The 15774-nt window shown below is 59.0% G+C and overlaps 2 protein-coding genes across 2 annotated transcripts; one reads left to right on the top strand and one right to left on the bottom strand.

Annotated features, from left to right (window-relative positions):
* Positions 1-405: 405 nt before the first annotated feature.
* Positions 406-8119, bottom strand: PROM2 (prominin 2). Its single transcript, XM_026042159.1, has 23 exons — positions 7891-8119; positions 7735-7784; positions 7009-7214; positions 6762-6882; positions 6331-6394; positions 6138-6227; positions 5543-5742; positions 5392-5466; positions 5252-5315; positions 4635-4794; positions 4411-4563; positions 3827-3950; positions 3616-3707; positions 3089-3173; positions 2827-2973; positions 2541-2612; positions 2370-2462; positions 2238-2291; positions 1689-1769; positions 1528-1596; positions 1340-1429; positions 1147-1253; positions 406-469 (listed from the first exon to the last, which is right to left on the bottom strand). The coding sequence occupies exons 1-23, from the start codon at positions 8117-8119 to the stop codon at positions 406-408; spliced, it is 2490 nt and encodes an 829-aa protein (XP_025897944.1).
* A 3271-nt stretch (positions 8120-11390) lies between these two features.
* Positions 11391-15704, top strand: DUSP11 (dual specificity phosphatase 11). Its single transcript, XM_026043591.1, has 10 exons — positions 11391-11416; positions 11583-11658; positions 12089-12220; positions 12426-12549; positions 12858-12918; positions 13264-13310; positions 13802-13877; positions 14155-14298; positions 14678-14722; positions 14952-15704. Exons 1-10 carry the CDS (start codon positions 11391-11393, stop codon positions 15187-15189), a joined length of 969 nt encoding a protein of 322 aa, XP_025899376.1. The 3' UTR covers positions 15190-15704.
* The last annotated feature ends 70 nt before the right edge of the window (positions 15705-15774 follow it).

Raw genomic sequence — 15774 nt, 5'->3', positions numbered from 1 at the left:
GGCCAGGAGGCAGCTCCCCTTCCCTTGGGATTTGCCACTTGGAGAAGCAGAGCTGCCTGGTCCCGGGCACTGGGAAGGATGTGGCGGGGGCATGAAAAGACTGTCAGGGGAGTGAGGCATGTAAAGGGCTGGGCGGGAGCCCCAGGGAGAGGGCTGAGGATTCCCAGCTCCCGGAGCCCCCAGCTCTGGAGCCACTGAAAGGTCCCAGATCCAGGGTCCTTCCCTGGCCCTGGAGTCCCCCCAGACCCCAGGCACTTGGGAACCCCAGCAGGAGCCCTAAACTGCCCCTTTTCCCCCCTTTCCATGCGGATCCGGCTCCCATAGAGCTCCGAGTGCTCTGGCCCCAGCAGCTGGGCGGAGCTCCTGGGAGGTGTGACGAGCAGTTTGGGTCTCAGCTCCACGCTCCTAGAGCTTGAGTGCGGTGACGCGGGGGATATGGAAGGGACAGGTCTCCTCCGAGCCCGTGGAGCTGCCGCATGAGGGAGATGGTGGGATAGGAGTGAATGGAGGACCGGAGTGGGGAGGCATGGGATGGGATGGAATGGGATGGGATGGCACAGATGGGATGGGGGGGATAGGATGCGTGGGATGGGATGGGACAGATGGGATGGGAGGGGATGGGATGGAATGGGATGGGATGGATGGATGGATGGATGGGATAGGAAAGGATGAAATGGAATGGAATGGAATGGAATGGAATGGAATGGAATGGGAATAGAATAGGAAGAGATGGGATGGGAAGGGATGGGATGGGACAGATGGGATGGGACGGGATAGGATGCCTGGGATGGGATGGGATGGGATGGGATGGGATGGGATGGGATGGGATGGGATGAATGGATGGGATAGGAAGGGACGGAATGGAATGGAATGGGAATGGAATGGGAAGGGAATGGGAAGGGAAGGGATGGGATGGGATGGGAAGGGATAGGAAGGGATGGCATGGATATATGGGATAAGAAGGGATGGAATGGAATGGAATGGAATGGAATGGAATGGAATGGAATGGGGTAGGATGGGATGGGATGGGAGAGGATGGGAAGGGACAGGAGGGGAAGGGATGGGATACGATAGAATGGGAGATGACAGGAAGGGATAGGAGGGGATAGAGGGAGGCGAAAAGGTGCCACATAGGTGCTCGCCTACATGAGCCGGTTGCGGAGGGGTCGGAAGTACTTGGCGAGGCAGAGGGCAAGGACGATGCCGGGCACAAGGCAGAGGGTGCAGCAGCCCAGGCTGAACCAGGCAGCATTCTGCAACGGGGGCAGAGCCGAGCGCGTGGCCACCTGCGCTCCCACCGCTCCCGCCACTATGGCCTCTCCACCGGCACCAGCCTTACCCAGGGGTCAGCAATGCGGTCGCACAGGATCACACGGCCGTTATCCAGTGCCGTGGCCAGCGGCTGGCACGAGGCCACGTCCTCCCGGAGCTGCCAGGCAAGCAGCACTCTCGCAACCCCAGCGCCAGGAGCTGGGCCCAGACTTCCCGTGGGATGATCCCAAGGGAGAGCCCAGAGCCGCGACCTACCGTCTGCCCGAGCCAGTGCAGGTACTGGGAGAAGTGGCGCAGCTCCTTCCTGGCAAAGCAGGCGAGCTCCTGCGGGAAGAGCGTCCGGCGCCGAGGGGTGCCACACATCCTCGCATCTATGCCCGTCCCTGCGGCTGCCCCACTTTCCTGTCCCCGCTCACCTGCCGCAGCAGCCGCTGCGCTTGTGCCGGGAGCGTCGCCTCTGCCACAGCCGCCACTGCCAGCGTCCTGTTCACCCGTGCCTGGGAGCAGGATGGCGGGATCAGCAGCCCGGCACTTCTGGGGCACTCCAGTGGATGGAGGGGTGGGATGGTGCAGGGCTGGCCATTAGCCAGGGGGCAAGGGGCAAGGGAGGGCATCTCTGGGGGCTTTGCATGCTGGGGGGAGTCTTGCATAATGCAGGGGGGATGGATATTGGGAGGGGTTGTGTGCTCTGGAAAGGATGCATGCTGCAGGGGGTGCATGCTGTGGAGGGGTTGCATACTGCAGGGAAGGGTTGCATGCACTGGGGGGTTGTATGCTGCAAAGAGGGTTGCATGCTGTGCGGGGGTTGCATGCTGCAGGGGGAGTTGCATGCACAAGGTGGGGTTGCAAGTTGTGGTAGGGGCTGCTCTGCAGTGGGGAATCTATCCAGGAGAGCATTTTCCCGGCTCTTTTCCCCAGAGTAACTGAATTTGGGGTGTGCAGCCCCTCAGGGATCCCACAAGTACCTGCAGCTGGGGCGCCAGCACTGCAAGGAACCGAATGCTCTTGCCCAGCTTTGCCTGTGGGATGGACACCTCTGAGTCCAGTGCCATGGCGGGGACACAGCCACCCCACTGACATCCTCAGTGGGGACTCACCACCAAGGCCTCCTGCTCCTGCACCGTGTGGTTGTGCATCTGCCACAGTGCCCGCGCCTCAGCCGCCAAGCGTGCCGCCACCGTGCTGTTCCTCTGCGCATGGTGGGGACATCGGTGGGGACATCAGTGGGGGTGGGGGGGACRGCAGCCCCGCTGCCCTCACACCCTCACCTGCACCCGCTGCAGCCCCTGCAGCCTCGCAGCCAGGTCACCCAGACTGCTCCTCACCAGTGGCGTCCGCATCTGCAGGAACAGCGTGGAGAGCAATAGGCGCATAGGGATGAGTGCGGTGGGCTGGGGTGGGGTGGGATGGATAGGATGGGCTGGGATGGAACAGGATGGATGGGATGGGATGGGATGGATGGGGTAGGATGAGACTGGACAGGTTGGGATAGTACAGATGGATAGGGTTGATGGGACAGGATGGGATGCAATGCGTGCTCTGGCATGCTCCCACCTCCTCTTGGAAGCGCCCATAGTCCACACGGTCAACACCGGAGTGGGCAAAGGTCTCCAGGTCCCTCCTGACCTCCGGGTGCAGCAGCTGCACATCTCCTAGGCGGGTGCTGAAGTTGTCCAAGCGCTTCTGGAAGGTGCCTGCAAACTGCAGAGCAGCCAGGGTGTCAGCTTGGGCTGCAGCTCAGAAAAAAAAAAAAATATATATATATATATATATAAAAAAATATATACATGTGTGTATCTGGGTGCATCCTGCTCACCTTGGAGACTTGGAGCTGCTGGTCCAGGTCGTAGGAGGTGGCAAGCTGCAGCACCTCCCAGAGCCCCGCGCCGCCCCGGCACTCACTGTCCAGGAGAAAAAGGGGAACTGCAGCCGCCGGCAAAGTGGGAGACACTGGGGCTGCAACTGGAGGCTGCAAATATGGGAGTGCAATAGAGGTGCAAATGGGGCTGCAAAGGGGGTTGCAAATATGGGGTTGCAAAAGGGGTCTGCAAATAGAGCTGCTAATGAGGTTCCAAAGGGGGGGTTGCAAATGTGGGGCTGCAAAGGGGAGTCACAAATGGTGTCTGCAAATATGGGGCTGCAAATTTGGTATTGCAAAAAGGGGCTGCAAAAGGGGTTACAAATGGAACCCGCAAATATAGGGCTGAAATATGGGGCTGCAAATGGGAAGATTGCAAAGGGTAGCTGCAAAGAYGGTTTGCAAATATGGAGTTGCCAAAGGGGACTGCGAATGGGATTGCAATTTGGGTTGCAAATGTGGGGGCTGCAGGCAGGGGGGCTCACTGGTAAGCGGTGCTGAGGTTGTAGCCGCTGCGGAGGTTGAGCCGCTGGCTGAGGTTCAGTGAGGGCGGCAGGTTCCCAGGGGTGTCCAAGAACTGCGGGGAGGATGAGGAGCATGAGGAACCTTCGTCTCCCTGCAAGTCCCGCCCTCCTCTGAGCATTCCGTAGAGCAGCGGCGGGATATGAGGATATCGTGGGGGGAAGGACATGGAACCTTGTAGAGCTCGTGGCTGGCCCAGCTCCTGCAGAGCAGCGTCTGCACGTTGCCCCCCAGCAGGAAGGTGACAGAAACCAGGAGGCTGAGGAGGGTCGAGGCGAGGAAGGCCAGGGCTGCGCCACTGGGGAGGCAAAGCTAGTGGCATCCCCTCCTTCCCCTCCCTGTGTCCTGCATCCACCAAGGAAAAGCCCCCTTGCAAGGTCATTGCAAGAACCGTTGCAATTAGTCCCATGACCTTTGCAAATTGTGACTCAGATGCTGCAAAATACCCCTGGGACTATTGCAAATTGTACCCCCCCCAATCCCAGATGCTGCAAAATGCCCCGGGACAACTGCAGGAGTCCCATGACCATTGCAAATAACCCCCCTCCAGCTGCTGCTAGTTGCACCACCCTCCCCAGCCACTGCACAACACCCCTCAGACCACTGCAAACTGCTGCTCCACCACTGCAAATTGCCTCCATGATCACTGCAAATTGCCCCACAATCACTGCAAATTGCTCTCCCAACTGCTGCAAAAGGCCCCACTGGTGACTGGGAATCACTCCCCAATCCTGTCCCGTGGCCACAATGGTACCTACACCACRAGCAGCCGGGCGCCGGCCTCAGCACAGCACTCGTAGTCAGCGGGATCATGGCGTCTGTGGAGCCCGTGGGTGCCCAGCATGACGCCGGCCGCGTGGCACAGCCCGATGAGCAGCACGACGGAGCAGAGCGCCGTGCCGACCACCCACCTGGGAGTGGGATGGCTCGGTGACACCACGACTACCGCGCAGCCACCGCGTGGCCTCGGCGCTGCTGTCACCTGTAGCCTTCCCAGCGCGCAGTCGCCTGCAGGAAGGGTTGGCTCTGCTCCTCAGCCACCCGCAGCGCCTCGCTCAGTGGGTGCGTGTAGTCAGCTGTCGGGAAGCCAGCAGCCACATCCTGAACCTTCGCTGCAGCCTCCGCCATCTCGGCACGCAGCTCTGCAAGGGGCCAATGCACCGAGGAGTGGTGCTGTTCCTGTGTCCAGCTCTGCTGCATCCCTATGCTTGAACATCCTTGCAGTGCTGAATCCCCATGCTGGAGCATCCCTGTGCTCCTGCATCCCCATGCAAGAATATCCCTGCATGAGAGTATCCCTGCATCACTACATTCCCATGCCCAAGCATCCCTGTGCTGGAGCAGCCTCACAGTCCTGCATCCCTGCACCAGAGCATCCCCACATGGGAGAAATCCCATATGGGAAAATCCTTGTGCTGGAGCGTATCTGAACTGCTTCATCCCTGCACTGGAGCATCCTCTTGCTCCTGCATCCCTAGACCAGAGCATCTGTGCAGGAGCATCCCTGTGCAGGAGCATGCCTGTGCTGGAGCATCCCTATGCTGGAGCATCCATGCACCCCTACAACGGAGCAACCCCAGGCAGAGCCTCCCCACTCACCCTGCACCAGCGGCGCCATCCTCTCCACAGCCAGCTCGGGGATGGCATTGAAGGTGCCGTTGGCCTGCGAGGAGACGGGAAGCACCGTGGGGCAGCTGGTGGCACCTCCTGCGCTCCCACCCATGCCGCCTGCACTCCACCTGCCCAATGCTCCCTTCCAAGTCGCTCCGTGGGAGCCCAGCAAGTGCCTGCAGCATCCGCTCCAGCGACGGCACCTGCAGCGCAAAAAGGAGCTGGACGGCGCCGGGATGGCCACCTCTTCCTGCCACACCGCCCGCCAACCATTCCCACCTGGCTGTAGTCGGCGCCAGGCTGCAGGCTGTGGGCCTGGCCCAGGGCGCTGGCACAGGAGGTGCAACGTGGGTCGTCCAACAGCGCAGCGGTGCGTTCCCGGCGCTCACGCAGCTCCGGCTCCATGCGGGCCCGCGCCGCTGCCAGCCCCCGGACCATGCGCTCTGCCATCTGCAGGTGCCACAGCGAGGCCCGCAGCTCTGCCCAAGAGAAGCAGCTCCAGCGCTCTGCGACGCTGGAGCCACCCGCCACCTTCCCGCAAGGGTGCACTTCCCATGTCCCGCACGAGCTTCCCGCACCCTCTGTGGACTTCTCGCCCCTCAAGAGCTTCCGGCACCCTCCATGCACTTCCCATTTCCCCCACAAGCTTCCCGCAGCCTCCACAAACTTCCCGTACCCTCCATGAGTTTTCCATGCTTTCCATGAGCTACCTAAGCCCTCTGCAAGCTTTCCACATTCTTCATGAACTTCCCACACTCTCCACAATCTTCCCACCATCTCCACGAGCTTCCCACATTCTTCATGAGCTTCCCACATTCTCTCCAAGCTTCCCACATTCCTCATGAGCTTTCCGCACTCTGCGGCTCGCCGCTACCTTCTGCCCGGTCCCGCAGCTCGGCCAGCACTGCATAGGTCGTTGCCTTCAGTTGTGAGTGGATAGAGACCCCCACGCTCCGGCTCATGTCTGCAAAGCCCCCAGGACGCTGTGAGTCCCCCAGGATGCTCCATTGCCCCCCAAAAGTCCCAGTTTCTGGAATGGGCAGCATTGCCAGGATGCGGCTACTCACGGGCCAGGTCAGTGAGGATCTGTTGCCGGGCGACCTGGAATTGCTCCACCACCATGTGCACCCCCTGTGGAAAACATGGGGAGGAAAGTCCGGGCACTGCCATGCATCCCGACGGGAACACAGCTGGACTCAGGAGTGCTGTGGGTGGCAGAGGCTTTGTGGGATGTACGGAGCCCAGAGTAGCCACCCCGGAGCGCTGCAGAGGAGCCGGCGCCGCCATGCAAAGTGGCGCCTTAATGAAGCTGCTCCACTTCCCAAACCGCTCCGGGAGGGAATTCCGGCTTTCCCAGGGGGAAGTCAAGCATTGCCCCAGCCCCCAGCTGGGAAAGGGGCTCCCGGTGCCAGGTCCTGTTGGAAAGTGCAGTGGGGAGGGAGGACGTTGCAGGCCCTTGGTGCCCGGGGACGCCGGGGACAGCGGCAGCATCACCTACCTGGGGGATGGCCCCAAGGTGCTGGCGCAGGGTGCGCAGGGTGGCGGGCACGGCACCCAGCCCCGGCCCCATCTGCTCTGTTGCCCTCTGGTTGGTGAGGAAGGCGCAGATGACAGTGGCCCTGCCAGGATTGGGGACAAACACATGACCCATGAGCGGGGAGGAGGGGTTCCAGAGGTGGCTCGAGGGTCCCCTGGGTGCCCAGGGGGTCCCATGGGTGCCTGTGTCCCCCCACCCGGGCACTCACAGGCTGAGGAGGGAAGTGACGGAGAGGCCAGCGAGGAGGCAGCGACGGTGGCAGGTGGGCGAGCGGCGGGGGGGTGGCAGGCGGCCCCCCCGGCAGCGCCGCCGGTGCCGCCAGTAGCAGAGACAGATGCCGGTGGTTGGCAAGGCCACCGCCAGGAGCAGTGCACCTGTAGCACCCRCCACGTAGCCCAGCTCATAGTGCAGCACCTGGCAGGACACAGCCCATGGCAGTGGAGCCATGGTCGGCAGGACCCGCGTGGGGATGGCCCAGGTGGCCAGCATCCCTCTGGGAGGGCCGGCATCCGTCCAGGATGGCGCGCACCCATCTCAGGTGGCATGCATCGCCCTGGACATGGTGCATCCATCTGGGATATTGTACATCCAATGCACTCATCCAAGAGAGGATGCAGCCATTCCAGGCGGCATGCACCTATCCAGGACAGTGTGCACCCATCTAGGGCATTGCACACCCATTCAGGAGAGCGTGCGCTTGTCCAAGACATTGGGCACCCATCCTGGAGAGCATTCACCCATCCAGGAGAGGATGCACCCATCCGGGCTGCCATGCACCCATGCAGGAAGGCATGCACCCATCCGCCAGGACATGTAGCCACATGAGCACCATCCCGCCGTCCTTCTCCTCCAATGTCTGCTGCGCTCTGACACATGCCATCTTCCCCCATTCCTTCTGTCTCTTCCCAAGGGAATCCTCCCTGCTTCCACTCACCTGGGATGTCCTCACAGATGCCGGGTCATTGAGAGCGGCCCGGAGCAGCTCTGCAAGGGTGAAAACGGTGCCACGTGAGTTCCCTGCGCCGGCACATGCCCCCCACCCCCCTTCCATCCCCATGGGGCGGCGGACAGTGGACGGGACCCATCTCACCTGTGGGCAGCGGGTTGGGCTGCACCAGGTCCAGGCAGCGCCGAACCAGGCGGTAGAGGGGGTCGAGCGCCCCGGGCACCCGGTGCAGGGCCGGCACACGGATGTCGGCATGGGTGTCGGAGAAGCGCAGGACGGCCCTGGGAGTGCCCGATGGGCACTGCTGGGCACTCACAAGCACCCACAGCAGCAGCAACACGGCAGCGGGTGCCCGGCACCCGGCTGCCCGCATGGCTCCRGCTCCAGCTCCCGCTCGCCTCTCCCGCGGGAAACCTGCCAGACTGGGTGGGCGGGATCGCAGAAGCCGGCGGCATTGCCTGCGTGCCGGGGCCAGCCCCTGCTCGCCAGCGTGGGGTAATTAGAGGGAAGAGCGGGTAGGGCAGCGCAGCCGCGCTCCCACGGGGCCAGTCAAGCCGGCCCGGCCCGGCTGCCACCTGGGAATGCCGCCCGCATCCGTGCGCTGCTTCCAGCCTGCTGTAGTGGGGACCGCCTGGAAAAGGGATTTTGTCTTCCCTCCTAACATCTTCCTTGTCTTTGCTGGTGAGGGAAAGAATGGCAGCGGGGATTTCCTGATGGGAGCTGGGCATGGATATCGCCAAGGAGGAGGAGGAGGAGGAGGAGGAGGAGGGGGATGCAGGTGGGATGCTGAGGATGCTTGCATCCTCATGGAGCATTGCTGCGTGGCGGAAACAGCAAGAGTGCATCCACATGGTCAGAGCAGAATCCCTAACCCAGGACAAATCCCTCAGGGCTGAAGAAGTCCAGAGGCATCAGAAAAACTTGGAAGCCCTGGAAAACCCCAGAGGCGAGTGCACCATGAAGCGTGCAGCACATGAACGGGCCCRGATGCAGCACAGTGGCCCCATTCCCGATGCTCCCGGGCATCCCGCAATCCCCGCAGCTCCGGTGGGCCCTGCAGGCAGCGAGCACGTGGTGGGGCACGACAGCGATGCCAATTTGCAGCTTTAATAACCAAATCCCGGGGGGACAGGAGGGCAGGCAGAGCGGGGACGCGGGGCGGCGCGGGGCTCAGGCGTAGCCGTAGCTCTGCGCCACGGCCAGGTCCTGCTCACGCTGCACGAAGAACTGGAGGCGGCCAAGGCGGCCGTGTTGGGCGGCGAGCTGGCGCTGCCGCTGCGCCAGCCACTTGAGCCGCTCGCGCTCCAGGCGCTGCCGTGGCGCTGGCGCCCGCGACGCCTCCTGCTCGGCCAGTGGCGCTGGCTTGGCTGCACCACCTGCCCACGGCCCCACGCACGGCACCATGGCGGCCAGTGGCAGTGGCGGCCAGGGCTGCCGCGGCGGCCGCTCACGCGCCGTGGAGCCACCCGTGGGTGAGTGACGCACCCACGTGGGCCTCACGCTGCCCGGCTCCGCAATGGCCGACGAGAACAAGGATGAGGATGGAGCTGCTTCGTCCCGAGCCTTGTTGGCCACTGGGGTGGCTTTGGGCAGCGCGGCACCATGCACCGGCCCTTGGGCAGCGATTTTCTTGCCCAGCGCGTGGAAAACACGGATGGACTCCAGCATGTGCTTGCCCAGGTGGCTGCGGGGTACTTGAAAAGGCTCCCGCGCCGATGCTGGTGCTGGTGCCGACACCGAGCTCCGGCCGCTCAGCTTCTTCCGCGGCAGCTTGTCCTCCGGCTTGGGGCTGCCGCCCGGAGCCCCATCAGTGCCAGGTTTGCCGCCTGGCTGCTTCGGAGGTGGACGGCGCTCCGGGCCAGCCTTATGGTGGGATGCACCATGGGGCACCGGACGCCGCTTCTTGGCCAGCGGAGTGGGGTTGGCGCATCCAGCATCTGGGAAACCCACTTTGACTTTGGGCTTCGGCACTCGCTTGCAAGGGGCATCCGGAGCTGCCGCTGCTGGGTCCAGAGTAGCACCAGGAGACTCCAGTGCAGGCGGCTGCACAGGGTCGGAAGGTGCTGCATCCAGCTCCGATGGTGCTGGTGATGCCATCTTGCCGGCGGGATCCCTGGTGCTGGCAGCTCTGGTTTCCAGGGATTCAATCCAAGACAAGAGGTCATTGATGTCAGAGACATCGAGGGGGAAAAGTGGCGGCTCCTGCAGCTCCCGCAGCAGCAGCTCATCCACGGCAGCCTCCGGCAGCTCCTCGGTCAGGGAAGCCTCCGGCAGTGCTGGCAACTCCGGCAGGGCCGGCAGCTCCGGCATCCGCTTTTCGGCAGCAGCCGGTGCTGCCCAAAGCGGCGTGTGGGGAAAAGGTGCCAGTTTATCCCACACTTGCCCCAAGCCCGGCCAACTCGAGCTGCCGGCATCTGGCTCCACATTGAGGGCTCCCATGGTGGCGCCGGAGGCTCCCAGCGTGGCCTCTGCAGGCTTGAGCACCAGGATGAGGTCGCGGTGACAGGCGCCTGGCGAGGCGGCCGCCGGCAGTGCCGGGAGCTGCAGCAGACAGGTGCCGGCCGGGTAGAGCGGCTCAGCGCGCGCCGTGCGGCTCCCGTGGGATGCAGGAAGCCCCCAGGCTGGCAGCGCGCAGGGATATGCAGCCAGCGGGTAGGCAAGAGCAGGCATGCCGTCCGGCTCCGGGCATCCTGGCGGCAGCAGCCACGCCGGGCCCAGCGGCGCCGCCAGGAAGCTCAGGCGGGACATGCCGGCGGGGAGCACGTTGGGGAGTTGCTCTGCAAAGGAAATCGGGAGGAACGGCAATATTCCAGGTGGGAAAAGGAGACGCGTCTGGCCATCCAGCCTCTCCAGCTCCGTACCTGCCATGGAGCAGCAGATCCCGTCTGGTACCTGGTGCCCATAGTACTCTGAACTGTTGGGTTTGTTTGGGGTCATGTCTCCCAGTAACGGGGTTCCGGATTTCCGAGGGGCTTCAGGCTCCGTCTCCCCCAGTGACTCCTCCCGCTCAGTGTAGGCGCAGGGGGTCCCAACCTTCCCAGTGCTGGCACTGGGATGGTAGTGCTGGAGATCCTGGTATTGGGATGGGGCGGGTACCAGTGATGCTGGTACTGGCAATGGTGGGATGAGGTGGGATGATAGTACCAGGAATGGCGACACTAGGATACTGGGTCAGAATGTCAATACAGGGACCGAGTGGTGACGCCGCTTCTGGTGTGGGATGAGGACACCGGTACCAGTACCGGTACTGCCAAGAGCAGGACGCACCAGCCAGGTCAGTACACAGGGAATGCCAGTACTGGTGCTGGGATGCCGGGACAGGGACACAGTGAGGGCGCCGTGCCTGGGGCAGAGCCTGCTGTAGGCGGCCGCTCCCGGCGGCCCCGCTTGGTCCGGGCGGTGCCGGTTCCGGCAGCGAGGCCGCTCCGGTGCCGCCGCGAAACCGCCAGGGGGCGCCGCGGGGCGGCCGCCGCCGCGGGGCGTAGCCGGGGCGTGACCTAGACCAACGGGGCGTGGTCTTTATTAGGGGCGGGAATTGCGAAGGAGGTGCAGGGTGTGGGCGTGGTCTTGACTCGCGGGACTCCCCGACGGCGGCCGCGCGGAAGCGGAAGTCACAGTGGCGGCCACCSGTTGTGGGCGCCGTCATGCCGGGCCTACGCGTTCCGGAGAGGTGAGCGGCGCCGCGCCGGGCCCCCCCCCTGCACCCTTAGTCGCTCCGGGAGCTGTGGCTGCCGCCAGGGTCCCGTCCCGCCGCCCTGCGGGGGGAATTGAACGGATTGGGTGGGGTAGCGGGCAGAGGACGACGCGAGGCCCCAATAACGGCTGCTCGCGCCCAGGTGGACGGACTACGCGCCGCTGGGCCGACGCCTGCCTGGTACCCGCTTCATCGCCTTCAAGGTGCCGCTTAGGAAGGTGAGTCCCCGCGTCGGGCTGCAACGCAGCTGCTGGGGAGCTGCAGTGGGCAAATGTGACCCTAGAAGTGCCCAAAACTACTTTTTTTTCTTTTTTTTTGAGGGTTTTAATGGGGAACTCGAAGCTCAGTGTGGGCTCTTCCATTGGGAGCTGCCCTGGTGCTGTTTGTTCCCCAGCAGTCAGGCTGAGCAGCAAAAAGCAGGCTAAAACTCCTTTTGGTTCCAGGTATCATCTTAATTTGTAATGAAACTAACCTACATCAGTAAATGTCCAGCACTTGGTGTCAGTTTTGTGTCCGTGTCCCTCCTTGGTTGTCACCTTTATCATTTGGTTTTCCGAGCTGATCTTTAGGAGGTTTCGGACCTCTTTTGCTCCCGCATTGCAGAGCTCTTGAACTTCATCTGTGCCTTTAAACATCATTTCTTCTCAGAGTTTCAACCAGAATCTGCATCCCCAAGAGAGGTTTTCACCTCGGGATCTGCTTAAGAAGATCAGGGAGCAGAAGGAGGAGCTGGGGCTCATCATTGATCTGACCTACACGACTCGCTACTACGGGCCGGAGGTCAGTCCTTGCCTTGCCCTCGGGGAAGGGACGCTCTGTTTAAGCAGGTAGCAAAAGCAGAAGTTTTCTCATCTAAGAAGGCATTGCTGCTCTTCTAGACTTGGTCTAAAAGCTCTGCCTTTTCTAGGTTATACACCTTTTTTTTTTTCAGTTGGCCAAAATCCTGCTTTTTGCAGAAATTTCCGAGTTCCTTTGTGTCTTGCAGGAGCTACCAGCGACGCTGCACTACTCCAAGATCTTGACCATGGGCCACGAAATACCAAATAGCCAAATTATTTATCAGTTCAAGTGTATTGTAAAAAACTTCTTGAGGGACAACAAAGATAACGGTAAGTGAGGACTTCCCTACATGGTAGAGATTCTTACTGGCTCTGGTAACTTGGCAGTGAGTTGAACTTCGGAGGAGTTTGTGATTTCCTTGCTATATTGCCTGTAAATACTGATTCCTTTTTGGCTGCTGTGTAAGCGTTGAGCTGTCTGTACTCCAGAAACGAGTAGAATTTCATTTTATGTAGCTGATAAATGAGCTCTGTGAACATTCAGATGAGGTTACAGGGGTTTTGTGATCGGGCTCGTTTCCTGGTTGAGTCATGGAAAAAGAGAACCTAAAATATCACCTAATTACCGTGTGTTGCAGATAAGCTTATTGGAGTACATTGCACGCATGGCTTGAACAGAACTGGCTACCTGGTTTGTAGGTAAGTTGCCCTTAGACTGGGTTAGGTGGTGGCATTAGCAGTCTTATATGGCTCCAGAATGAAACCTTATTGCACCATAAAACTTGATTTAGGTGGCCTGTGTAATCCCAACCTGGTGACTTAAATGAATTTATAGGACTTAAATAAATTTTGGGCGAGGTTGGTGGTTTGGGGTCACTTTGAATCCCTGATTTCAGCAAGCCAAGTGCTGATACTCCATTCTGGAATGTAAGTGGAAGATCTCAAAACTTTCCTGCGATGTTTTTAGCCTTATCAATTGTCTCTAACTTGTCAATGTTTCTGTAGCTGATGCCATAACTAGAGCTTTCTTGCTGCTCTCTTTAGGTACCTCATCGATGTTGATGGAATGGAGCCAAACGCTGCCATAGAGTGTACGTATACGTGTCATTGCTTTGCTGTGATGCCAGATGTTTATCATCAGCTTATGGTCAAAGGGTTTGAGCTATCTCCAGTGGAGTAACTATGTCTCTTGAGCACTCTAAATAGTGCTTAATGTTTTCTGCAGTGTAGAAGGGGAGCTGGAAAAGCAGGAAAGTGCTGAGAGGTTCCTTGAAGTTTGAAATAAAGGGTTGATTTTAGGGCTGTATGTGGGAGTGTAGAAGTAGGCAGAGCCAAGTGGGTCTTGGGCTTTTGCACCGAGTTGTGAGTGAAACAGTGTCGCCCTGTAACTCCATCACAGGCTGCCATACAGAGAGAGGCACACGGTGAATGAGTCACATTGTAGATGCCCTCACTAACCTGTTTAGAGCCACTGATTTAAGGGGTTAAAACCCTTCTGAAAAGTTTTGAGAGCCAGACAGCCCTGAGATTCCCTTATGTGGAGTGTTTTTAAAACTCAGCCCTTCTCTCTTTCTCTTTCCAGTGTTCAACAGAGCTCGAGGGCACCCTATAGAGAGAATGAACTATATTGAAGATCTTCAAAAGAGATCTGTGCAAAAGTAAGTCTTGCTGTTGTGCATGTGCTAAATAAATTTGCGTTCAAGTGACCGATACAGGCTAAACTTTCCTGACTCCTCCTGCCTGTGGTAGCCTGGGCTGGTGGATAAGGAAGAAGATGGGGTATTAAAGAGACTTTTACAGATGTTCTGCACAGACTTCGCAGGCCTGCTGCTGTCCCCTTTGTAGGGGAGCTTTGCCAAGGGGGATGGATTTGGATGTAAAAGTGCTGTCGTGGTTGCTTGGTGAATGGCTTGAAGCACCAGTCGAGACTTACAGGCTTCTGTTTAGGAACTGCGATGTAAAGTGTTTGGGCTTAGACCCCTTCAAAGGAAAAGGCGGCACGATGCCAAGTATTAAAAGGCAGCTGGTGACGGAGCAGCGCCTGCATCTCACAGAACATCTGCCCTTCGCAGTGCCCCGGTAGGTTTTTGCTCTTTGTTTCTCTGCGTACCACTCAGATGAAGAGATAAACCAAAAGCTGGTCTCTTTTAAGAAACTTAAATGTGTTTTTTAATCATTTCTCACTGCGCAAGACAGCACCTGTTTCCTTGCCAGTGCTGCAGGGAGGGGAAAAAAAGATCCTTGAAACTTGTCTAGGGTCTTGAGGTGGAAGCGTTCGTTGTGTCTGCAGCAGCACAGGGAAGGCACTTTGCCTCTTCTAGAGTGGCCTGACAATGTTTTGGTAGTTCTTGTTGGGGTTGAAATGGTAAAATATTTCAGGGAGTTGTTGCTTTGAATTGGGTGCCAAGTTAGAGCTTTCTGTTCACAGCAAAGCAGCGACTTTTCTTTCTCTTCTCAGGTTTCTCCCTTCCCTACAGAGACATCAGGGGAACAGTGAATGCAGGTAAATTAACCTTATCCTGAGTTCAGCAAATGTCCTGTGTGTGATACAGCCTCCTACTCGAGAGGTGACTCCTGCCCCATCATCCTCAGGCCTTTTTACATGCTTGGAAGTTACTGGGTTTTGCTAGATGACACAGTAGATGCAAGAACATAGAGTCTGGGAGAGATAAAATGGGCTTGACTTCTGCACAACTTGGCCAAATAAAATTTATGTCTAACTTTGCTTTCAGAGCCCCAGGCACGGCCAAGAAGCACAGCGAGAGGGACAGCGCCCATCGCCAGGAGCTCGCACCCCAGCAAGGGGGGCCTGGCCGCCCACGTCCCAGGGACTCTGCAGATTCGGTGCCTCGCARCAAGGAGCACCGTGAACTGTATTTTCCAGCACAGGAACCCGGCTTCCATCTCCCGCAGGAAAAACACGCGGCCAAGAAGCGCAGGCGGCGGCGCAGGAAGCCCGTGATGGCCTAGGGAATGTTATCCCTAAGGAAAACCATCCTAGGGCTGTGCTTCCACCCAGGACAAGCTGTGTCTCAAGTCTCCCTTATTTAATGAAAGGGTTTGCCCTGACCTTCAACAGCATCTCACTGCAGAGGAAAGTGGGTTTTAATCTTAAAACATCTCCTTTTTATTTTTATTTTTTGGATGACTTTTATACCTCCCATGTTGGAGCTTGAGCCTTAGGTAAGGTTTTGAAGCACTGGCCTGGGGCCATGAGGGGCATCGTAGAGAACAAACGCTGACACAAAACCTTCTTCAAGAAATGTGGTTTTGAAGCACTAGCCTTGGGCCATGAGGGGCATAGAGAACGAATGCTGACACAAAACCTCCTTCAAGAAACATTTTCACGGGTGCCCATTTCAACTTTTACAGAGGGAGCTTTTCTATAGGGCTTAATATATAGTTCGGAGGAAGAAGAGAAAAAAAGGAGGGGGGAAAAAAGATTTGCCATGAGAACACTTTCTAAAGTAAATTTTATCAATGCACGTTGGTCAGTGCACTGTGTCCCGGGGAAGGGGATGGATTGGTAAGCAGGGCTGTAATGTCCCTCCCCTT

This window comes from Nothoprocta perdicaria, unplaced genomic scaffold (genome assembly GCF_003342845.1).
Source record: "Nothoprocta perdicaria isolate Ctin4 unplaced genomic scaffold, notPer1 scaffold_103, whole genome shotgun sequence".
Taxonomy (NCBI): Eukaryota; Metazoa; Chordata; class Aves; order Tinamiformes; family Tinamidae; genus Nothoprocta; species Nothoprocta perdicaria.
Note: the sequence above shows the minus strand (reverse complement) of the source record. Positions and strands in the feature narration are given on the sequence as shown.